We start from the raw sequence: 21,524 nt of genomic DNA on the forward strand, positions 1-21,524 counted from the left end.
CCTCCGCCACGACCCTCTGCCTTCTGCAGGCAAGCCAATTCTGAATCCACCTGGCTGAACTTCCCTGGATCCCAAGCCTTCTGAATTTCTGAATAAGCCTACCATGTGGAACCTTGTCAAATGCCTTACTAAAATCCATGTAGATCACATCCACTGCACTACACTCATCTATATGCCTGGTCACCTCCTCAAAGAGCTCTATCAGGCTTGTTAGACACGATCTGCCCTTCACAAAGCCATGCTGACTGCCCCTGATTAGACCATGAATCTATAAATGCCCATAGATCCTATCCGTAAGAATCTTTTCCAACAGCTTTCCCACCACAGACGTAAGGCTCACTGGTCTATAATTACCTGGACTATCCCTACTACCTTTTTTAAACAAGGGGACAACATTCACCTCCCTCCAATCCTCCGATACCATTCAGATGGACAACAAGGCCCTGGGGACTTATCCACCCTAATGTTTTTTAACAACTCCAACACTTCCCTTCCCTTAATATCAACATGCTCTAGAACATCAACCTCACTCATATTGTCCTCACTGTCATCAAGTTCCCTCTCATTGGTGAATACCAAAGAGAAGTATTCATTGAGGACCTTGCTCACTTCCACAGCCTCCAGGCACATCTTCCCACCTTTATCTCTAATCAGTCCTATCTTCACTCCTGTCATCATTTTGTTCTTCACATAATTGAAGAATGCCTTGGGGTTTTCCTTTACTCTACTCGCCAAGGCCTTCTCATGCCCCCTTCTTCCTCTCCTCAGCCCCTTCTTAAGCTCCTTTCTTGCTACCCTATATTCCTCAATAGACCCATCTGATCCCTGCTTCCTAAACCTCATGTATGCTGCCTTCTTCCACCTGACTAGGTTTTCCACCTCACTTGTCACCCATGGTTCCTTCACCCTACTATTCTTTATCTTCCTCACCGGGACAAATTTATCCCTAACATCCCGCAAGAGATCCCTAAACATCGACCACATGTCCGTAGTACATTTCCCTGCAAAAACATCATCCTAATTCATACCTGCAAATTCTAGCCTCATAATTTGCCCTTCCCCAATTAAAAATTTTCATGTCCTCTCTGATTCTATCCTTTTCCATAATAATGTTAAAGGCCAGGGAGCAGTGGTCACTGTCCACCAGATGCTCACCCACTGAGAGACCTGTGACCTGACCCGGTTCGTTACCTAATACTAGATCTAATATGGCATTCCCCCTAGTCGGCCTGTCAACATACTGTGACAGGAATCCATCCTGGACACACTTAACAAACTCTGCCCCGTCTAAACCATTGGAACTAATCAGGTGCCAATGGGAAGTTAAAGTCACCCATGATAATAACCCTGTTATTTTTGCATCTTTCCAAAATCTGCCTCCCAATCTGCTCCTTGGTATCTTTGCTTCTACCGGGGGCCTATAGAATACTCCCAGTAGAGTAACTGTTCCCTTCCTGTTCCTGACTTCTACCTATACTGACTCAAAAGAGGATCCTGCTACATTACCCACCCTTTCTGTAGCTGTAATAGTATCCCTGACCAGTAATGCCACCTCTCCTCCCCCTTTCTCCCTCTCTATCCCTTTTAAACCACTGAAATCCAGGAATATTGAGAATCCATTCCTGCCCCGTATACCTCTATCAAATCTCCCCCCAATCTGCTACAATCCCAGGAATAAAGTCCTAACCTATTCAATCTTTCCTTATTACTCAGGTCCTCCAGTCCCAGCATATATATTATATATAAAATATTATCCAATTTATAGTACTTTCTATGTATTTCACTCTACTGCTGCCGCACAACAACGATTCATGACATATGTCAGTGATAATGAACCTGATTTTGACTCTGCCTCACCCGTGCAAAGCTGTAACTAGCACGGATGCAAATCTCCGCTGCTTCAGTCGAACGGACTGCGCCGAATCGAGGCGTAGTGATGTCACGGGCACGCCGTGCTGCACCGCCCCTTCCGCTCCTGCGCATGCGCCTTGCATGTCAAAGATGGCGGCGGCGACGGCCGGGAGGACATGGAGCCAAAGACTGGTAACTAAATGGAATAATGTGGGACCAAGGGCTCGGCGTGGCGGGGATTGTGGTGACGGAGCGGCTTCCTTCCCCTACGGACTCGGGCCGGGGTTGGTGCGGGGAGCGGAGCCGAGCCCTGTGTCAAGGTCTTGGTTACCACCACGGGAGAAGTCAGCCGGAGTTAACGACAGGGCTGAGAGGTCAGGGTGGGTGGGAGTCACAGCCCACGGAGTATTCAGAGCCTGTGGAGCGATCACAGCTTGAGGAGCGGTGACAAACTGGAGGCCAGTGTCAGAGCCTAGTCAGGGAGGGAATGGGGTCAGACCTCATAGACAGTTCTCAAGGCAGAGGATAGGTCATTCAGTGATCAGTGGCAAGTTAGAAGTCACTGGCAGTGGTCAGAGCTCGGAGTCAACATCAGGGGTGTCAGCGAGGGAATGGGGTCAGACCTCATAGACAGTTCTCAAGGCAGAGGATAGATCATGGGATGTCTGTTTGGGCTCTGGCCTCTGTGTTATGGGAGCTTGCTATCCCCTGACACAGTTTCTAACACTCTTTCACAGCCTCCCATCTCTTCTCTCCTGTTGCAGATGCAGAGATCCTGGGCCCAGATGACGGGCGTGAGAAAAACAGCCTTCACCCTGACTCCACGGTGTGCCCCTACCCAGTACCAGGGCACCTGCCTCTTGCTGACAGCAACTCCAGTGCGGTACAGAAGCACAGAGGTACAGAGAGAGACCAAACTTTTCACAAGGGATGGTGTGGTGGAAGGAGGAGTGTTGACTGGGAAGTAGAGAGCTTTGAATACGGAGGAGAAAACAAAGGGGTGTGTAGTCTCGTGGGGTTATGGAGGTGGCTGCGTGTAGGGGGTTATGAAGGCAGGGAATTATGAAGTCCAGTGGTGGTTGCAGGTGTACCTTGCGGGCCAAAGAATGTCCCCGGCACAAATGGGGAGCGTGCTGAAGTCAGAGGCAGGGAGGGGTATAATAATGGTGGAGTGATAGAATCTGAAAAGGGATAGAGGTTTGCAATGATATGGAGGAGTGTGGGGACAGAGGATTACTCAGATGGGGAAGTATTGGGGTTGGCAGGGGTTACAGGTGGAGTGTAGGGGCAGGAGCTCACAGATGAAGAGGGAGTGGTCTCAAGGGAGGAGTATGGGATCTGAAGGATTGAGCAGTTCGGATGGAGAAGACAGACATGGCTGGTCAGGAATGTCGGGAGAGGGATTAACCCCATGATCTGTGATCTATGTCTGCAGCCGCCGTCGTCCCTTGGTTTAGCCTCTGCAAATGAGATCCTCCAATCATCCGGGACCAGTACTGCCTCTGGGGGAGTCCAATCAGCTGAGGCCCTGGCACAGTCCGGGGGAGTCGTCCAGTCGGCCGAGGCCCTGGCACACTCTGGGGGAGTCGTCCAATCGGCCGAGGCCCTGGCCCCCTCGGTGGAAATGGTCCAGTCGGCCAGCGAGGTGCTACAGGAGGCCGGACTCAGCGAGCTGGGTTTAGGAGGATATACGCCAGTCGGCCTGATCCAAAACATCCTTGAGTTCCTGCATATGGATGTGGGGCTGCCCTGGTGGGGGGCAATCGTGGCTGGTGAGGGCAGGAGTGGGGCAGAGGGCAGCGCTGCGCACGTTCCTTCCTACCTCGCTTGTGCCGCCCACATTACACTGCCGTACATAAGAACATAAGAAATAGGAGGAGGAGTAGGCCATCCAGCCCATCGAGCCTGCCCTGCCATTCAATAAGATCATGGCTGATCTGTCCATAAACTCAGCTCCATCTACCTGCCTTTTCCCCATAACCCTTAATTCCCCTACTATGTAAGAATCTATCTAATTGTATCATAAATATATTTAGTGTGAAGAAGCCTCAACTGCTTCCCTGGGCAGAGAATTCCACAGATTCACCCTCTCTGGGAAAAACAGTTTCTCCTCATCTCCATCCTAAATCTTCTCCCCTGAATCTTGAGGCAATGTCCCCTAGTTGTAGTCTCACCTACTAATGGAAACAACTTTCCTACTTCTATCTTATCTATCCCTTTCAAAATTTTGTATGTTTCTATAAGATCCCCTCTCATTCTTCTTAATTCCAGGGAGTATAGTCCCAGGTGACTCAATCCCTCCTCATAGGTTAACCCCTTCATGTCTGGAATCAACCTGGTGAACCTCCTGTGCACTGGCTCCAAAGGCAGTATATACTTCCTCAAGTATGGAGACCAGAACTGCACACAGTACTCCAGGTGCGGCCTCACCAGTACACTATATAGTTGCAGCATGACCTCCCTGCTCTTGTATTCAATCCCTCTGGCAATGAAGGCCAACATTCCGTTTGCCTTCTTAATAACCTGTTGTACCTGAAAGCCAACTTTTTGCGATTCATGCACAAGCACTCCCAAGTCCCTCTGCACAACAGCATGCTGCAATCTTTCACCATTTAAATAATAATCTGCTCTTCTATTATTCCTTCCAAAGTGGATGATCTCGCATTTACCAACGTTGTATTCCATCTGCCAGACCTTGGCCCACGCACTTAACCTATCTATATGCCTCTGCAGACTCTCCATATCCTCTGTACAATTTACTTTTCCACTCAGTTTAGTGTCATCAGCAAATTTTGCTATGTTACACTCAGTCCCCTCTTCCAAATCATCAACGTAAATGGTAAACAGCTGCAGGCCCAGCACCGACCCCTGCAGCACCCCACTCACTACTAACTGTCAACTGGAGAAGCACCCACTTATACCAACTCTCTGCCTTCTATTGGTTAACCAATCCACTATCCATGCCAATACACTTCCTCCAGTTCCATTTACCTGTTCCCCTCTATCCACTGCACTCATTATGTCTTTAAATAACTCTGGTAAGTTTGTCAAACAGGACCTGCCCTTTCTGAATCCACGCTGCGTCTGTCCAATGGAACCACTTCTTTCTAAATGTTTCACTATTTCTTCCTTAATGACAGCTTCAAGCATTTTCCTGACTACAGATGTTAAGCTAACTGGCCTATAGTTGCCTGTCTTTTTCCTACATCCTTTTTTAAAAGGTGGTGTGACATTTGCTGTCTTCCAATCTGCTAGGACCTGCCCAGAGTCTAGAGAGTTTTGATAAATGATTACCAACGCGTCTACTATAATGTTCGCCAATTCCTTCAGCACCCTGGGATGCATCCCATCAGGACCAGGGGACTTATCTACCTTCAGGCTCTCTACTTTGCTCATCACTATCTCTTTAGTTACAGTGATTTCATCGAGGTCCTCACCTCCCATTTCGTCCATAACATCATTCTTTGGCATATTAGATGTGTCCTCCACCATGAAGACCGACACAAAATAGTCGTTCAAAGCCTCAGCCATTTCCTTATCACCCAATATCAATTTCCCCTTTTTGTCTTCCAAGGGAGCTACGTTGACTTTTGCCACCCTCTTCCCCTTTAAATATTTATAAAAACTTTTGCTATTTGTTTTTATATTTTGTGCTAATTTACTGTCATACTCTATCTTCCCCTTCCTTATTTCTTGTTTAGTTGTTCTTTGTTGCTTTTTAAAGTTTTCCCAATCCTCCAGTCTCCCACTACTCTTTGCAATTTTGTACACCTGAGCTTTTAATTTGATACTAGCTTTTATTTCCTTAGTTATCCAAGGCTGGCCCTCCCCACACTTACTGTCCTTACTTTTGACTGGAATATACTTTTGCTGAGCACTGTGAAAAATCTATTTGAAAGTATTCCACTATTCCTCAACTGTCCTATCAAATAGCCTGTGCTCCCAATCCACATTAGCCAACTCCTCCCTCATCCTGTTGTAGTCTCCCTTGTTCAAGCATAATACACTAATTTTAGATCTGTTTCATCCTCCATCTGTATGCAAAATTCAATCATATTATGATCACTCTTTCCAAGAGGATCCCTAGCTACAAGATCGTTAATCTTACTTGCCTCATTGCACAGAATTAGATCTAAGATAGCATTTTCCCTTGTAGGTTCACTAACATGCTGCTCAAGAAAGCCATCACAGATGCATTCTATGAAGTCCTCCTCAAGACCTCCTTGACCAACCTGATTCACCCAATCTATGTAGAAGTTAAAATTCCCCATGACAACTGCCATTCCGTTCTTACAAGCCTCAGTTATTTCTTGGTTAATCACCTCTGCCACGGCAATATTGTTATTAGGTGGTCTTTAGACAACTCCCACCAGTGATTTTTTTTCCCTTTACTATTCTTTTTTTTTTTTCTTTTTAAATCTTTTTATTGAGTAAGTATACAAAAAAGGTAAGCCATATAAACATTAATACAATGTTAAAGTATAATAAAATTCCAAAAGATAACAATACCAAAAAGAAAATACTACAAACAATGTAATTTAAGCATAAGAAACCAAGATAACATAATAGTATACTAGATTTTATATATATCAATGGAAAAAAAGAAAAAAAAACCCCAAAAAAAAACCCACCGTGCAACTAACTAAAAGCAAAGCAAAGCAATGGGCTAACTTGAAACCAAACAGAGTTAAACTTAAAATCACGTCCTCAATCCCGACCTCCATTAAAACAGTAAAAAAAAACAAGAAGGGTAAATATTACATTAAATGAAAATATCGAATAAAAGGTCCCCAAATCTGTTCAAATTTAAATGAAGAATCATAAAGGTTACTTCTAATTTTCTCCAGATTCAAACATAAAATCGTCTGAGAAAACCAAAAAAAGGTAGTTGGAGCATTAAGCTCTTTCCAATGTTGTAAAATACATCTTTTCGCCATTAAAGTAAGAAATGCAATCATTCTACGGGCTGAAGGGGAAAGATTACTAGAAATTTTAGGTAGTCCAAAGATAGCAGTAATAGGGTGAGGAGAGATATCTATATTTAATACCTTAGAAATAATATTGAAAATATCTCTCCAAAAAGTTTCCAAAGTAGGGCAAGACCAAAACATATGAGTTAAAGAGGCTATCTGCCCCGAACATCTATCACAGAAAGGATTAATATGCGAGTAAAAACGCGCTAACTTATCTTTGGACATATGTGCTCTATGAACCACTTTAAATTGAATTAGGGAATGTTTAGCACAAATAGAGGAAGTATTAACTAATTGTAAAATCTGCCCCCAATCATCCACAGAAATGGTAAGCCCCAATTCCTGTTCCCAATCTACCCTAATCTTATCAAATGGAGCTTTCCTAAGTTTCATAATAATATTATAAATCATAGCCGATGCACCTTTCTGACATGGATTAAGGTTAATTATCGAATCTAAAATATATATAGGAGGAAGCATTGGAAAGGAAGAAAGTATAGTACTTAGGAAATTTCTAACTTGTAAATATCTAAAAAAATGTATTCTTGATAAGTTATATTTATTAGATAATTGTTCAAAAGACATAAGGGAACCATCTAAAAATAAATCCAAAAACCGTAAAATACCCTTAGTCTTCCAAGTTTGAAAAGCGCGATCCGTAAAAGAGGGAGGAAAAAATATGTTACCTAAAATAGGAATCGCTAACCCGAATTGATTAAGATCAAAAAATTTTCTGAATTGAAACCAAATACGCAAAGCATATTTAACGATCGGGTTAGAGACCTGCTCAAGGCGTTTCGAATCAAAAGGAAGAGATGAACCTAAAATAGAACCAAGTGTATAACCCTGAACAGATTGTAATTCCAATGCTACCCATTTAGGAATAGATAGTATGTCCCGGTCAAGTAACCAAAATTTCATATGTCGAATATTAATAGCCCAATAATAAAATCTAAAGTTAGGTAATGCTAAACCTCCATCTCTCTTAGCTTTCTGTAAATGTATTTTACCCAGTCTCGGATTCTTATTCTGCCAAATAAATGAAGAAATTTTAGAGTCGACTTTATCAAAAAAAGATTTAGGAACAAAAATTGGTAATGCCTGAAACACATATAAAAATTTTGGCAAAAAAAACATCTTAACTGCATTAATACGACCAATCAAAGTTAAATATAAGGGAAACCATTTAGATGAAAGTTGAGTAATATGGTCTATTAATGGTAAAAAGTTAGTCTTAAATAAATCTTTATGTTTACAAGTAATTTTAATCCCAAGATATGAAAGATAATTATTAATCAATTTAAATGGAAATTTATAATATAAGGGAAGATGTTTATTAATCGGAAAAAGTTCACTCTTACTAAGATTTAATTTATAACCTGAGAAAAGACCAAATTGTGCTAATAACTCTAAAACAGCAGGAATAGATCTCTCAGGATTAGAAATATATAAAAGTAAATCATCAGCATAGAGTGATAATTTATGGGACTTTAATCCCCGAGTTATCCCAGTAATATTTGAAGATTCTCGAATAGCAATTGCAAGAGGTTCTAATGCAATATCAAATAATAGGGGACTAAGAGGACAGCCTTGTCGAGTACCACGAAAGAGAGGAAAAAAAGGTGAGTTTAAAGAGTTAGTACGAACCGAGGCTACAGGGGAGTGATATAACAGTTTAATCCAGGATATAAATTTCAAGCTAAAATTAAACATTTCAAGCACCTTAAATAAATAAGGCCATTCTACTCTATCAAAAGCTTTCTCGGCATCTAAAGAAATAACACACTCAGGAACATTTTGTGAGGGAGTATAAACGATATTTAACAATGTACGAATATTATAAAAAGAGTAACGACCTTTAATAAAACCCGTTTGGTCTTCCGAAATAATAGAAGGAAGTACTTTTTCTAGTCTATTTGCTAATAACTTAGAAAAAACTTTAGAATCAACATTTAATAAAGATATTGGTCTATAAGATGCACATTGAGCAGGGTCTTTATCCTTCTTTAGTATTAAAGAAATTGATGCTCTATTAAAAGATTCCGGAAGTTTACCAAGTTTCAAAGAAGCCTCAAAAACTTTATAGAGCCAAGGAATCAATAAAGAGGCAAAACATTTATAAAATTCAACGGTAAACCCATCAGGGCCAGGAGCTTTCCCCAGATTCATAGAAAAAATAACATTCTTAATCTCATCCATTGTAATGGAAGTATCTAATAAAGAAGACATATCCTGTGAAATCTGAGGGAAGTCTAACTTATCTAAAAAATCATTCATATATTTAGAATCTCGAGGAGACTCTGATTGATATAAAGAAGAATAAAAATCACAAAAGGTTTGATTAATCCCCACATGATCCAATATCAATCGATCATTTTGGTTATAAATCTGATTAATTTGAGATTTAACATAATTAGATTTCAATTGATTAGCCAGCAGCTTCCCAATTTTATCACTGTGAACATAAAAATCACTTCTTGTTTTCTTTAATTGGTTTACAATCGAGGACGAAAGTAGTAAACTGTGTTCCATTTGAAGTTCAGTTCTTTGTTTGTATAGCTCCTCAGAAGGAGCCATAACATATTTCCCCTTTACTATTCTTAATCTCTACCCAGAAGGACTCAACATTCTGCTCAGTAGATCTTATATTGTCTCACAATCGCCCTGATCTCATCCTTAATTAAGAGCGCCACCCCACCTCCTTTGCCTTCCTGCCTATCTTTCCATATTACTTGATACCCTTGAATATTTAATTCCCAGTCATCTCCATCTTGCAACCAGGTTTCTGTAATGGCCACTAAATCATCTGCCTTGGTACTGATCTGTGCCACAAGTTCACTAACCTTGTTTCTAATACTAAGGGCATTTAGATAAAGTGGATCACTTCCCTCTTCTTTTCTGTCTTGGTTCCCATCCCCTTGCCATATTAGTTTAAAACCTCCTCAACAGCACTAGCAAACAATCTCCCTAGGACATTGATCCTGGCCCTGCCCAGATGTAGACCGTCTGGACGGTACTGGTCCCACCTCCCCCAGAAGTAGTTCCAATGCCCCAAGAATCTGAAACCCTCCCTCCTGCCCCACCGCTCAGGCCACATGTTCATTCTAGCTATCCTGCTATTCCAACTATGGCACTGGTAATAATCCTGCGCTTGTTAACTTTGAGGTCCTACTCTTTAACTCCTAGCTCCCAAAATTCAGCTTGTAGGACCTCGTCCCACTTTCTTCCTATATCATCAGTACCCACACGCACCACGACAGCTGGCTGCTCACTCTCCCCCTTCAGAATGCCCTGCAGCCTCTCGAGACATCTCTGACCATTGCACCAGGCAGGCAGCACACCATACGGAAGTCCCGTTTGCCTCCACAGAAGCTCCTCTCTATTCTCCTTACCATGGAATCCCCTACCACAACAACTCCGCCACTCTTTTTCTTGTCCTCTTGTGCAGCAAGTACACTTTCCCAATGTCTAATTCCCATTACTCTTCTGCCTTCCTCCTCAGCACCCTCCCTCTACCACCACAACTCTCACCCACTTCTGTTTCCTGTTCCCCTTCACCTCCACAGTCCTCATGTCCTCCTCCTCCCCTCCCACCTCCCCCTCCCCATGCCCCTACCCTGCAGCTCCCAGCTCCCATCCCCTCCCCACCACTCCCTCATTCCCTGCTACGCCTCTTCTCGTATTCCTTGGGTTCTGGATGCGCTCTGGCTGACTCTACCTCTCCCTTTTGCTGCAGGGACTGTGCTGGCCCGAACCATGGTCTTCCCGGTCATTGTGAAGGGCCAGCGGGAAGCTGCCAAGCTCAACAACCACCTCCCAGCCATGACCAAACTCACCAACAAGATGAATGAAGCCAAAGCCAGCGGCAACAAGTTCGAATGTGAGTGTCTGCTCGCCTGGCTGCCCCCACGCGCTGGGTCGTGAGCCGGGACCGCCCGCCCATTCCGCTACCTGTGCTTGCTGTCTGTCTGTATCCTATTGAATAGGCTATTGTGCAGGGAGTAGTTTTGTCCCTAGTACAGTAGGATTGCTGCTGCTTCTCAAATTTCAGGACGTGCCTGAGTCTGTTTGAGGTGGACAGGGCTAGCAACGAGAGTATAGATTTATTCCATTTGATATTGTCCATATCATGTGATATTGACCCCACCACACCCCGTCCCACTCCACTGCACCTCAACCATCAGACCTTCATCTTCGCTCCCCAATGTTTTTTTTTAACCCTTTCGTCTTCTCTCCCACCCACCCCCAATTTCCCCTCCCCTTCATGGTCTCTTGCTCCCCCCCCCCCGCCCCACCATCTCCTCCCTGTCTACTTCTTTCTCACTCCTCCTTCTCCTTCAGTTGCTAAGGCATACTCGGATCTAATGATGTTCCAGAAGAAACACGATGTTAACCCTCTCCGGGGCTTCTTGGTGCCTCTGGTCCAGGTCAGTGGCTGTTCCACTGCCATGTGTGAATGAGTGCGGAGGGGTGGGTCTCGGGTGAGAGGGCGAGGCAGGGTGTAGGGGCGAGATGGGACTGTCCTGATTCTTGTTCCCTGACGTTGGCAGGAGAGTGTTTTGATGATGGGCCCAGGGTCAGAGGAGATGGATCGTGTCTGAGATGGACCAGTGGGTGAGGTGTTGGAGACAGATTGGGTGGGGGAAGGACATTTGTGGGAATGGGCCGGAGTGAGGGGGGTGGGGGAGAGTTTTGGGGAAGGACGGGAGTGAACAGGTGTGGGGTGGGGGTGGGGCACACACCAGAGGGAGGGGGGATGGTGTTGGAGTCAGAACAGTGAGAAGGTATGGGGAAGTTGTTGGGAACGACTGGAATGAGGGGATGTGGGTGCTGGGGACAGACCGGGTGCATAGGTGTGGGGGATGTTGTTGAGGTTGGGCGTTGGGGATGAACTGGAGTGAGGGGGGGTGGGGATGGGTGTTGAAACAGATTGGATAAGGGGGGGTTCGGAGGGTGTGTGTCAGAGATGGACCTGTATGAGAGAGTTGGGCAGGGTGGGTGTTGGGGACGGACCAGATTGAAGGCATGGGGAGGAGGCTGTTGGGGTGAACTAGAATGGGTTGAGTGGGTGTGGGGGGCTGACTGGAGACCGAAAAGGAGAGGGCAAGTTGCCGGTTATGGGCCAGAGTGAGATTTGGCGGGAGGCAGAAGTTGTTGGGGATAGATTGGAATGAGAGGTTAGCTGGGTCGGGTATTGGGGAGAGATTTAGTGTGGGGTATGTACAAAGTGAGGACCTGAGTGAGCAGGGTCGGGGATGGACAAGAGTTAGGGTGTCGGGGGAGGGAGTGGGAGGAGGTTGTTGCGGATGGACCGGAATGAGAGGGTAGCTGGTTGGGGTGTTGGGGACAGATCTAGTGTGGGGTATGTACACATTGAGGGGAGAATGTGTGGAGGGGGTGGGAGAGGGTGTTGAAGGATGGACTGGAGTGGTGGTGCTGGTGTTTGCGACGGATGCTGGATTTGGACTAGTATGAGGGAAGTGGTTTGGGCAGACTGGAGGGGTGGGCCAGAGTGAAGGGATTTGTGGGAGAGTGTTGAGGACTGACTGGAGGATGGGGCACAGCAGTAGGGTATTCAGGCAGACAAGGAGAAGGGGTTTGAGGGGTGGGTGTTGGGGACTGGTGGAGGGAGGGTTGGGGCAGGAAGTTTGGGACAGAATGCCCTGTCACCATCGATCTTCTTTCCTCTGTTCTACCCACAGGCCCCGATCTTCATCTCTTTCTTCGTAGCCCTGAGGCAGATGGCCTACCTGCCTGTTCCTAGCATGCAGAATGGGGGCCTCTGGTGGTTCCCTGACCTCACCTTGAGTGATCCCTTTTACGTGCTGCCTCTGCTTGTCACTGGCTCCATGTGGGCCATCCTGGAGGTAACCGAGATCCTGTCCTCCCAGCCACAGCCCCCATGCCATTCGATTGGGTTCGCTCGTTCCCTGCCCACCGCCCAGACGCAGTCTGACCTCTTTCCCCTGCTCCCTCTTCAGGCTGGCCCTGCTCCTGGCCAGTGTCCCACACCAGGAATAAACGGCCTCGCGCAACTCTATTGCCCTTCTCCATACCCATACCCCTCCAATTACTTGATGCCCTCGCCACACCCCTACGTACAGTGCCCAGTTGGAGAGCTAACAATGATTGAGTAACCTGTTGTTTTTACATCCTGGACACCCTCCCTTCCCTTTTGCCCCCTCTCCTCCCCTCCCCTCTCCCACCAGCTGGGTGCTGAGTCAGGAGTGGACAATCCCAATCTCCGGACCATGAAGGCCGTCTTCAGGATCATGCCGCTGGTTATCCTGCCCTTCACCATCTCCTTCCCCACGGTGAGTGCTGCTCTGTCTGACCGTCCCCTTGCTCTGGGACATGGCGTTTGCCTTTATTTATATATATCCTCCGGTCCTCGACTTCTCCGCCAAAGGAAGAGTGCACCCTACCCTATCTCTCCCCCTCATAGTCCTATAATGTTTGCTCCTCACCCTATCCTTATTGAATGAATTGACTCTATTACTTACATCCTTTACATACATGAGTAAAAATCTTTACGTTGTCTCCGTCTGAATGTGCAATGTGCAAATTAGAGTAATTTGTAATAAATAGTGTGCACAATAGGACAGCTGATAGAACATAGAAATACAATTGTATCAGCTTGAATTAACCAGTTTGGTGGCCGAGTGGAAGAAGCTGTCCCGGAGCCTGTTGGTCCTGGCTTTAATGCTGCGGTATCGTTTTCCGGATGTTAGCAGCTGGAACAGTTTGTGGTTGGGATGACTTGGGTCCCCAATGATCCTTTGGGCCCTTTTTACATACCTGTCTTTGTAAATGTCCTGAATAGTGGGAAGTTCTCATCCACAGATGCACTGGGCTGTCTGCACTACTCTTTACAGAGTCCTGCAATTGAGGGAAGTACAGTTCCCATACCAGGCAGTGATGCAGCCAGTCAGGATGCTCTCAGTTGTGCCCCTATGTAACTCCAGGCCTCTGTTCCAGGCACTGAATCTCTTCTGCGTGCTCTCTGTTCCTGTTGCTACCACATTCTTCCTACAATGTGCTGACCAGAAATATTCACAATGTTGTTACTGGCACACCACTTTGCCTGTGAATGGTAGAGCACCAGGGAGTGTAACGGGACAGAGTGATCGAGGAGTACAAGTGTGTAAGTTGTTGAAAGCTGCGTGTGCCACAGGCAGTCAAGGTGGAGAGAAAGGTGTTTTGCACACTGACCTTCATTAGGCAGGGCTTTGAGTCGCGGCATTATGTTGTGAGTGTCAATGTAGCTGGTGAGGCCGTACTTGGAGTTCTGGTCACCCTGTTATAGGAAAGATGAGGCTCAAGCAGAAAGTGCAGGAAGGATTTGAGGGTGTTCCCAGTAGTGGATAGCCTGAGATACATAAGGGAGAGGTTGGCCAGGCTGGATCTTAATTACTTGGAACTTAGCATAATGAGAGGGCGACCTTCTAGAAATGCTTAAAATTATGAGAGACGTAGATAAGGTGGACAGTAACAGTTAGGGTGTTTTAGGGTGAGAGCTTTGTAAAGGATTTAAGTGCAACGTTTTACATGCAGAGGGTCATGGATATGTGGAAGTAGTGAGAGAGTTGTTGAAGCAGGTACAACAGTATTTAGGAAGCACTGGATACATGGTTGTAGTGATAAATGGTGATATTGGACTAGCTGGGAGGGAACAACAGTCAGCATGGGCTGGTTGGGCTAAAGGGCCTATGTCTATAGTGTTTTGCTCAACACTGGAGGGTGCTGTCCTCTAGTTTTCAATCAGTGGAATGACAAGTTGGATTGTGCGCAGACGCTCGTGTCAAGAACCTCACCATCAATTTGCAGGACATGTCACTCAGGGATGGGCTATATGATTATATTATTGTATATTTGCTTGCTATTTTGAATGTTCTGTGTGTGCCCTGTGTTGTGTATATTTTGCATCTTGGCCCCAGAAAAACGCTGTTTTGTTTGGCTGTATTTATGAATGGTTGAACATTAATCAAAATTGAGCTTCATGATTGTGACTTCCAAGTGTGATCCATACACGCAATTTGGCTTAATTTTTATATGTTTTGTGTGTTTTCTGACCTGTTAGACTTTTCTGTGACTCTCACCGTCAGGAACACATTACACTAGGTCGTTTTAACTCAGCCTTAACGCTTCTAACCTTGAGTACAGTAAATGGTCGAGCATCCACAATCCCCTGAACTAAATAATCTTAAAGATGTAGAGAAATTTCACAGGACACTCCAGGCTCGTTGTGCGACCTATATAAATCTACGCCATGATCAATCTAGTCCTTCCCCTTTCCCTCCCACATAGTCTATGACCAGCCATTTTTCTTACAGCCATATATAGATCCAAGAATATCTTAAATGTTCCTCGTGTATCAGCCTCTCCCACCAGTACATTCCAGGCATCAACCTCTCTCCAAAAATCTTATCTCTTACATTTCCCCTAAATTTTCATTCACTGACCTAAAACAGATGTCCTCAGGTATTAGAAACATGGAAAACCTACAGCACAATACAGGACCTGACATCGGTGGTGGGAAAGATGCTGGAGTCAATTATAAAAGAAGAAATTACGACACATCTGGATAGCAGTAACAGGATTGGTCCGAGTCAGCATGGATTTATGAAGGAGAAATCGTGCTTGACTAACCTTCTGGAATTTTTTGAGGATGTAACTATGAAAATGGACAAGGGAGAGCCAGTGGATGTAGTGTACCTGGACTTTCAGAAAGCCTTTTATAAAGTCCCACATAGGAGATTAGTGGGCAAAATTAGGGCACATGGTATTGGGGGAAGAGTACTGACATGGATTGAAAATTGGCTGGCTGACAGAAAACAAAGAGTAGCGATTAACGGGTCCCTTTCGGAATGGCAGGCGGTGACCAGTGGGGTACCGCAGGGTTCAGTGCTGGGACCGCAGCTGTTTATAATATATATTAATGATTTAGATGAGGGAATTAAAAGTAAAATTAGCAAATTTGCCAATGACACAAAGCTGGGTGGCAGTGTGAAATGTGAGGAGGACGTTATGAGAATGCAGGGTGATTTGGACAGGATGTGTGAGTGGGCAGATGCATGGCAGATGCAGTTTAATGTGGATAAATGTGAGGTTATCCACTTTGGTGGTAAGAACAGGAAGGCAGATTATTATCTAAATGGAGTCAAGTGAGGAAAAGGGGAAGCACAACGAGATCTAGGTGTTCTTGTACATCAATCACTGAAAGCAAGCATGCAAGTAGAGCAGGCAGTGAAGAAAGCTAATGGCATGCTGGCCTTCATAACAAGGGGAATTGAGTGTAAGAGCAAAGAGGTCCTTCTGCAGCTGTACAGGGCCCTGGTGAGACCACACCTGGAGTACTGTCTGCAGTTTTGGTCTCCAAATTTGAGGAACGATATTCTTGCTATTGAGGGAGTGCAGCGTAGGTTCACAAGGTTAATTCCCGGGATGGCGGGGCTGTCATATGTCGAAAGATTGGAGCGACTGGGCTTGTATACTCTGGAATTTAGAAGGCTGAGAGGGGATCTTATTGAAACATATGAGATTAGTAAGGGATTGGACACACTGGAGGCAGGAAGCATGTTCCCGCTGATGGGTGAGTCCAGAACCAGAGGCCACAGTTTAAGAATAAGGGGTAGGCCATTTAAAACGGAGTTGAGGAAAAACTTTTTCACCCAGAGAGTGGTGGATATATGGAATGCTCTGCCCCAGAAGGCAGTGGAGGCCAAGTCTCTGGATGCTTTCAAGAAAGAGATGGATAGAGTTCTTAAAGATAGTGGAATCAAAGGTTATGGGGATAAGGCAGGAACTGGATACTGATTGTGGATGATCAGCCATGATCACAGTGAATGGTGGTGTTGGCTTGAAGGGCCGAATGGCCTACTCCTGCACTTATTGTCTATTGACCTTCAGCCCACAATGCTGTGCTGAACATGTATGTTACCAAGGGTTACCCATAGCCCTCTATTTTTCTAAGCTCCATGTACCTATCCAGGAGTCTGTTATAAGACCCTATCATATCTGTTTCCACCACTGTTGCTTCAAGTATTGACGGTCTCCTGGACTTCCCACATCTGATGCCCAGTGCAGAACTCCGGCCTCACGCACATACTTCCTGTTTCTCATCTACACAGGTAACCTATCTTGCTGAAGCCCTGTTGAGCAAAAGCTCTCCTACTCTGTCTACCTCTACTCTGACACCTGCTCTACAAAACTGTCTCCTTTTAACCTCTTTGAGCTGGTCTAACTCGGTGACGTCCACACGCTTGCGCAGTCGTCACTCGATCAAACCGCCGAAGGAAAAACTGCCCCCTTTTAACTACTTCAAGGTGGTTTAACTCGGTGACATCCACGTAATTGCGCAGTCATCGCTCGAGCAAACCGCCAAAGAAAAAACTGTCTCCTTTTAACCCCTTCGAGCTGGTCTAACTCAGTGATGTCCACTTGCTTGTGCAGTCGTCCCTTGATCAAAACCAGTATTGGCCAGTGCTACCCTGGAAGAAAGTTGCTGGCTGCCCACTCTATCTATGCCTGTTATAATCTATCTATGCTCTATTGTCTCCTTTCATTCTGTGTCTCCCTGATGAGAAAAGTTGGCTCAACCTTTCCTCTTGCTCCAGTGTTTCCTGCACATCAATATTATACCATCTGCTTCAGGACACTCTTTCTGGAGGAAGCAGCAGCCTGGATTCAGTGCTGTTAATCCCTTCCACATTGCAGAGGGAGCATCTGTCATTCCAGTAAACTCCAGCAAGTCATCTGTAATCTGCTCCTAGATTGAGCCAAACTTCAGGTTGGAGGAGTCTGGGTAGTGCTCAACCTAATGGCGTCAACAATGATTTCTCTAACTTTACCCCCCAACACTTTTTCTTTCCCAGTCCCCCTCACCTGGTCTCACCTATCACCTGTCAGCCTGTCCACCTCTCCCTAACCTGCCCCTAGCTGCCAAACCTCTCACCTGTCAGTTGTCCTCTCCCTAACCCACCTTGCTACTGTCCCCCTCACCGGGTCTATCACCTGGTAGTTGTCCTCTCCCTGACCTACCTGGCTACTGTCCCCTGTCACCTAGATTCACCTATCACCTGGCAGCTTGTCCTCCTCACTTGGTCTCACCTATCACCTGTCGGCTTGACCCCTCCCTAACCTGCCGCTAGCAGCTGTCCCTCTCACCTGGTGTCAGCCATCACCTCTAAGCTTGTCCTCTCCCTAACCCACCTCGCTACTGTCCCCATCACCTGGTCAATCACCAAGCAGTTGTCCTCTCCCTGACCCACCTAGCTACCGTCCCCCGTCACCTGGTCTCACCTATCACTTGTCAGCTTGTCCTCTCCCCAACTCCCACCTTCTTGTTCTGGTTTCTACCTACTTTGTTTCTAGTCTGAACGACGGGTCTTGGCCTGAACCGTCGACTGTTGGCTTCCATCCATAAATGCTGTCTGCTGAGTTCCTCCAGCATTTTATGTATCCAACTCCAGCAAGTAATGTCCAATTCTACCCAATCTCTCTGTACAGTACAAATTCTGCTTTCTGGAATCACTATTGTGACTCTTTCAGGCACAGGAGACTAAATCTGCAGATGAGATCCTTCCAAAGCCCTTTGCAATCTCCAGTCATGCCCCTCTGTCCACCCAACATTCCCTGCAGCCTAATAAAGCACAGGTAGCCCAGATGTACAAATTGGTTTGTCGCATCCGGAAAAAAAGTCCTATTAATGTGATGCTTTCTTTGAAAGAGAAGCACATTTGAAAAGACTATTTCAGGAGAGGCTGGACAAACTTGCGTTGCCCTCTCTGGTGGGGTGGTTGGGGGGGTCGGGGCTGGAGGGGATCTGACAGGTTTATAAAATTAACGAGGGCATAGATAGGATGGATAGTTATTGATTTCCCAGAATGGACATGTAAAGTACTAGAGAGTATATTATTAGGGGAAGAGGGGAAAGTGTTAGTGGAGATATATATTTTTTTTACATAGGGAGCAGAGGGTGCCCAGAATGTGCTGCTGTGGTGAAGCATATACAACACTGACATTTAAAAAGATTTTAAACGTTAAGACATAGGTGCAGGAATGTTAGCATTCATTTCTGAAGGATTAGAATTATAAATATAATGTTGAGATTTCATGTACTGTGTATGTGCGAAGGCAATATATATAGCATTTATATAGACTACGTGGTCTAAGCTAAGGCTTTGTTCAGACCATTTTTGGAGTATTGTGAGCAGTTCTGAACCTCATAGTTAAGTAAGTTTGTGCTAGTTGCTCCAGGTTTCCTAGCGCAGAAACAGGCCCAGGTGGTCCCTACCGACCAGATTCCCACCTAACCTACTGTAATACTAATTACCCTCTGATCTTTCCTATTGGAGTCAGGTTTATTATCATTGATGTATTCCATGAAATTTTAAATCGCAAGTTAATGGTTCCTGTCAATATTGTTGTCAAAATGCAACCCACTGCTACCCTTTACCTCCTCAGGCCGTGTTCACCTACTGGCTGGCCTCCAACACCTTCTCGCTGCTCCAGGTGGGATTCCTGCGGATCCCGGCCGTGCGCCAGAAACTGCGGATCCCGGATAGGATCAGGCATGATCCGTCGCTGCTGCCCAGACAGGAGGGATTCATAAAGAGCATGAAGTCAGGTACACTACCCCAATGAACATGGACCCCCTCTTTCCTCGTTGCTCCTCCTCCTCCTCTCATCCCCCCACTGAACACAACCCTCCCTCCTCACAGCCCCTACCTTTGCGATCTCTTGCACGCCATTCCCTCCCTCCACCCTACTACACTGCATGCCCCTCCCTGCTGCGACATTCCACACATCCCCCCCTACGGGAACCAAAATGCATCTGATCCTCCAGCACCTCCAGGATGGAGTCAGTTGTGTTCCATTTGTTATCCAGGCTGGAAGAATGCCCAGGCAGCTCAGCAGCTGGCAGAGAGGGAACGTCGGATCAAACAGCACTTGGACCTGGCAGCCAAAGGTGTGTGTGAAATTGCATCCCCACCCCGCACCCCCAACCTTTCCCCGGCACGCTAGTGAGATCCCTCCACACTGCCTGTCACACCTGGAGTCAGACACTGTGTGAATCTTCCTCCACACTGTTCCGTCACACACATCCATGGTCACATAGAGTTAAGCTCCTGCCACACCGTCCTGTCACGCACGTCTGGGGTCAGACAGAGTGAGGCTTTCTCCACACAGTCACGGCACATACTCCCAGTGTCAGAAATAGACTACCTCCACTCCATTCCCTTCACACATGCCAGTGGTCGGAGTCAGTGTGAAGCTCCCTCCGCACTGCACATGCCCATGGTCTTGCAGAGTGAAGTTTCCGTCGCACTCTTCTGGGGTCAGACACAGTGAGGCACCCTTCACACTGCCATGGCCCACACTCCTGAAGTCAGAGTTTCTCCTGCAGCATCCCATCACACACATCTGTGGTCAGACACAGCATGAATCTCCCTCTGTCCCTCTGGAACAGGATGAGGCTCCGATGTTCACCGTGGGAGTGTGGGTGATGTGTTTTCACAGCCAAATCCTGGCGGCTGGATCCTGACCAGATTCTCCTGTTATCTGCAGGGCCCTTACGGCAGACGTTCGCCGAGAACCCCCTGAAGCCGAAGGAGGCGGCAGCGTCCAGTGTGGGCAGCGGCACCGGGCAGAAGCACAGACCCTGGCAGGACACGATCGGGTAGAAGGGTCCCCTCCCATGGGGACAGGCACGGACTGGTGTCTCGGGCACACACAGATTACTGACATTATTAAAGGATGTTTATGAGACATGCAGCAGTGTGTGTGCGGCAGGCGGGCATGTGATCGTCCTGATCAGATCAAAGGCAGCTTTTCCGGGAAATGCGGTCTCTCAAGAAACCCTCTGTGTCGGTGTAAGCATCGGGAGCCGGCATTCACACATCCTCCTGTCTCTGCCTTCAGATGTCCTATCTCTGTCAATGTGGGTTGGGGAGGGGTAGATGGAGAGCTCTCTTCTCTCAGGGTAGGGCAGGTTGGTGAGCGGGAGATTGATAGGTCCCATTTCTCCTCATGGGGGATGGGGTGGGGGTGATGGATGGATAACTTTTTCCTGTGACCCATTCAATGCACATTTCCACCACTTCCCCTCCCAGGTTTAACATCGCAGCTGCCCACACCCACCCCAGGTGACTTGCGGTCACTCATCGGTCTCATTAGATTAGATTATGAGGACACTCAGTCCTCGTTTATTGTCATTTAGAAATGCATACATTAAGAAATGATACAGTGTTCCTCCAGTATGATATCACAGAAACAGAGGACAGACCAAGACTAAACTGACTAAAACCACATAATTATAACATATAGTTACAGCAGTGCAAAGCAATACCGTAATTTGATAAAGAGTAGACCATGGGCACAGTAAAAAAAAGTCTCAAAGTCCCTATAGCTCCATCATCTCACGCAGACGGTAGAAGGGAGAGACTCTCTCTGCCATCAACCTCCAGGCACCGACAACTGTGGAAGCACCCGACCACAGCCGACTCCGAGTCCATCCAAAAACTTCGAGCCTCCGACCAACCCTTCCACACCGAGCACAGTCTCTTCTGAGCGCTTCGACTCCACCCCGGCCGCCCAGCAACAAGCAAAGCCGAGGACTCAGGGCCTTTCCCTCCGAAGATTTCGGAACCTCATGACCGAGGATACGAGCGAAGCGCAGGGCGCCTGGGAGGATTTCTT

The 21,524-nt window shown here is 46.4% G+C and overlaps 1 protein-coding gene across 1 annotated transcript; it reads left to right on the forward strand.

Annotated features, from left to right (window-relative positions):
* Nucleotides 1-1,937: 1,937 nt before the first annotated feature.
* Nucleotides 1,938-20,594, forward strand: oxa1l (OXA1L mitochondrial inner membrane protein). Its single transcript, XM_063060141.1, has 10 exons — nucleotides 1,938-2,043; nucleotides 2,616-2,750; nucleotides 3,287-3,623; nucleotides 10,561-10,704; nucleotides 11,166-11,251; nucleotides 12,527-12,691; nucleotides 13,034-13,138; nucleotides 19,290-19,452; nucleotides 19,714-19,794; nucleotides 20,394-20,594. The coding sequence occupies exons 1-10, from the start codon at nucleotides 1,993-1,995 to the stop codon at nucleotides 20,507-20,509; spliced, it is 1,383 nt and encodes a 460-aa protein (XP_062916211.1). The 5' UTR covers nucleotides 1,938-1,992; the 3' UTR covers nucleotides 20,510-20,594.
* Nucleotides 20,595-21,524: the final 930 nt, after the last annotated feature.

This window comes from Mobula hypostoma, chromosome 10 (assembly GCF_963921235.1).
Source record: "Mobula hypostoma chromosome 10, sMobHyp1.1, whole genome shotgun sequence".
In the NCBI taxonomy this organism is placed as follows: Eukaryota; Metazoa; Chordata; class Chondrichthyes; order Myliobatiformes; family Myliobatidae; genus Mobula; species Mobula hypostoma.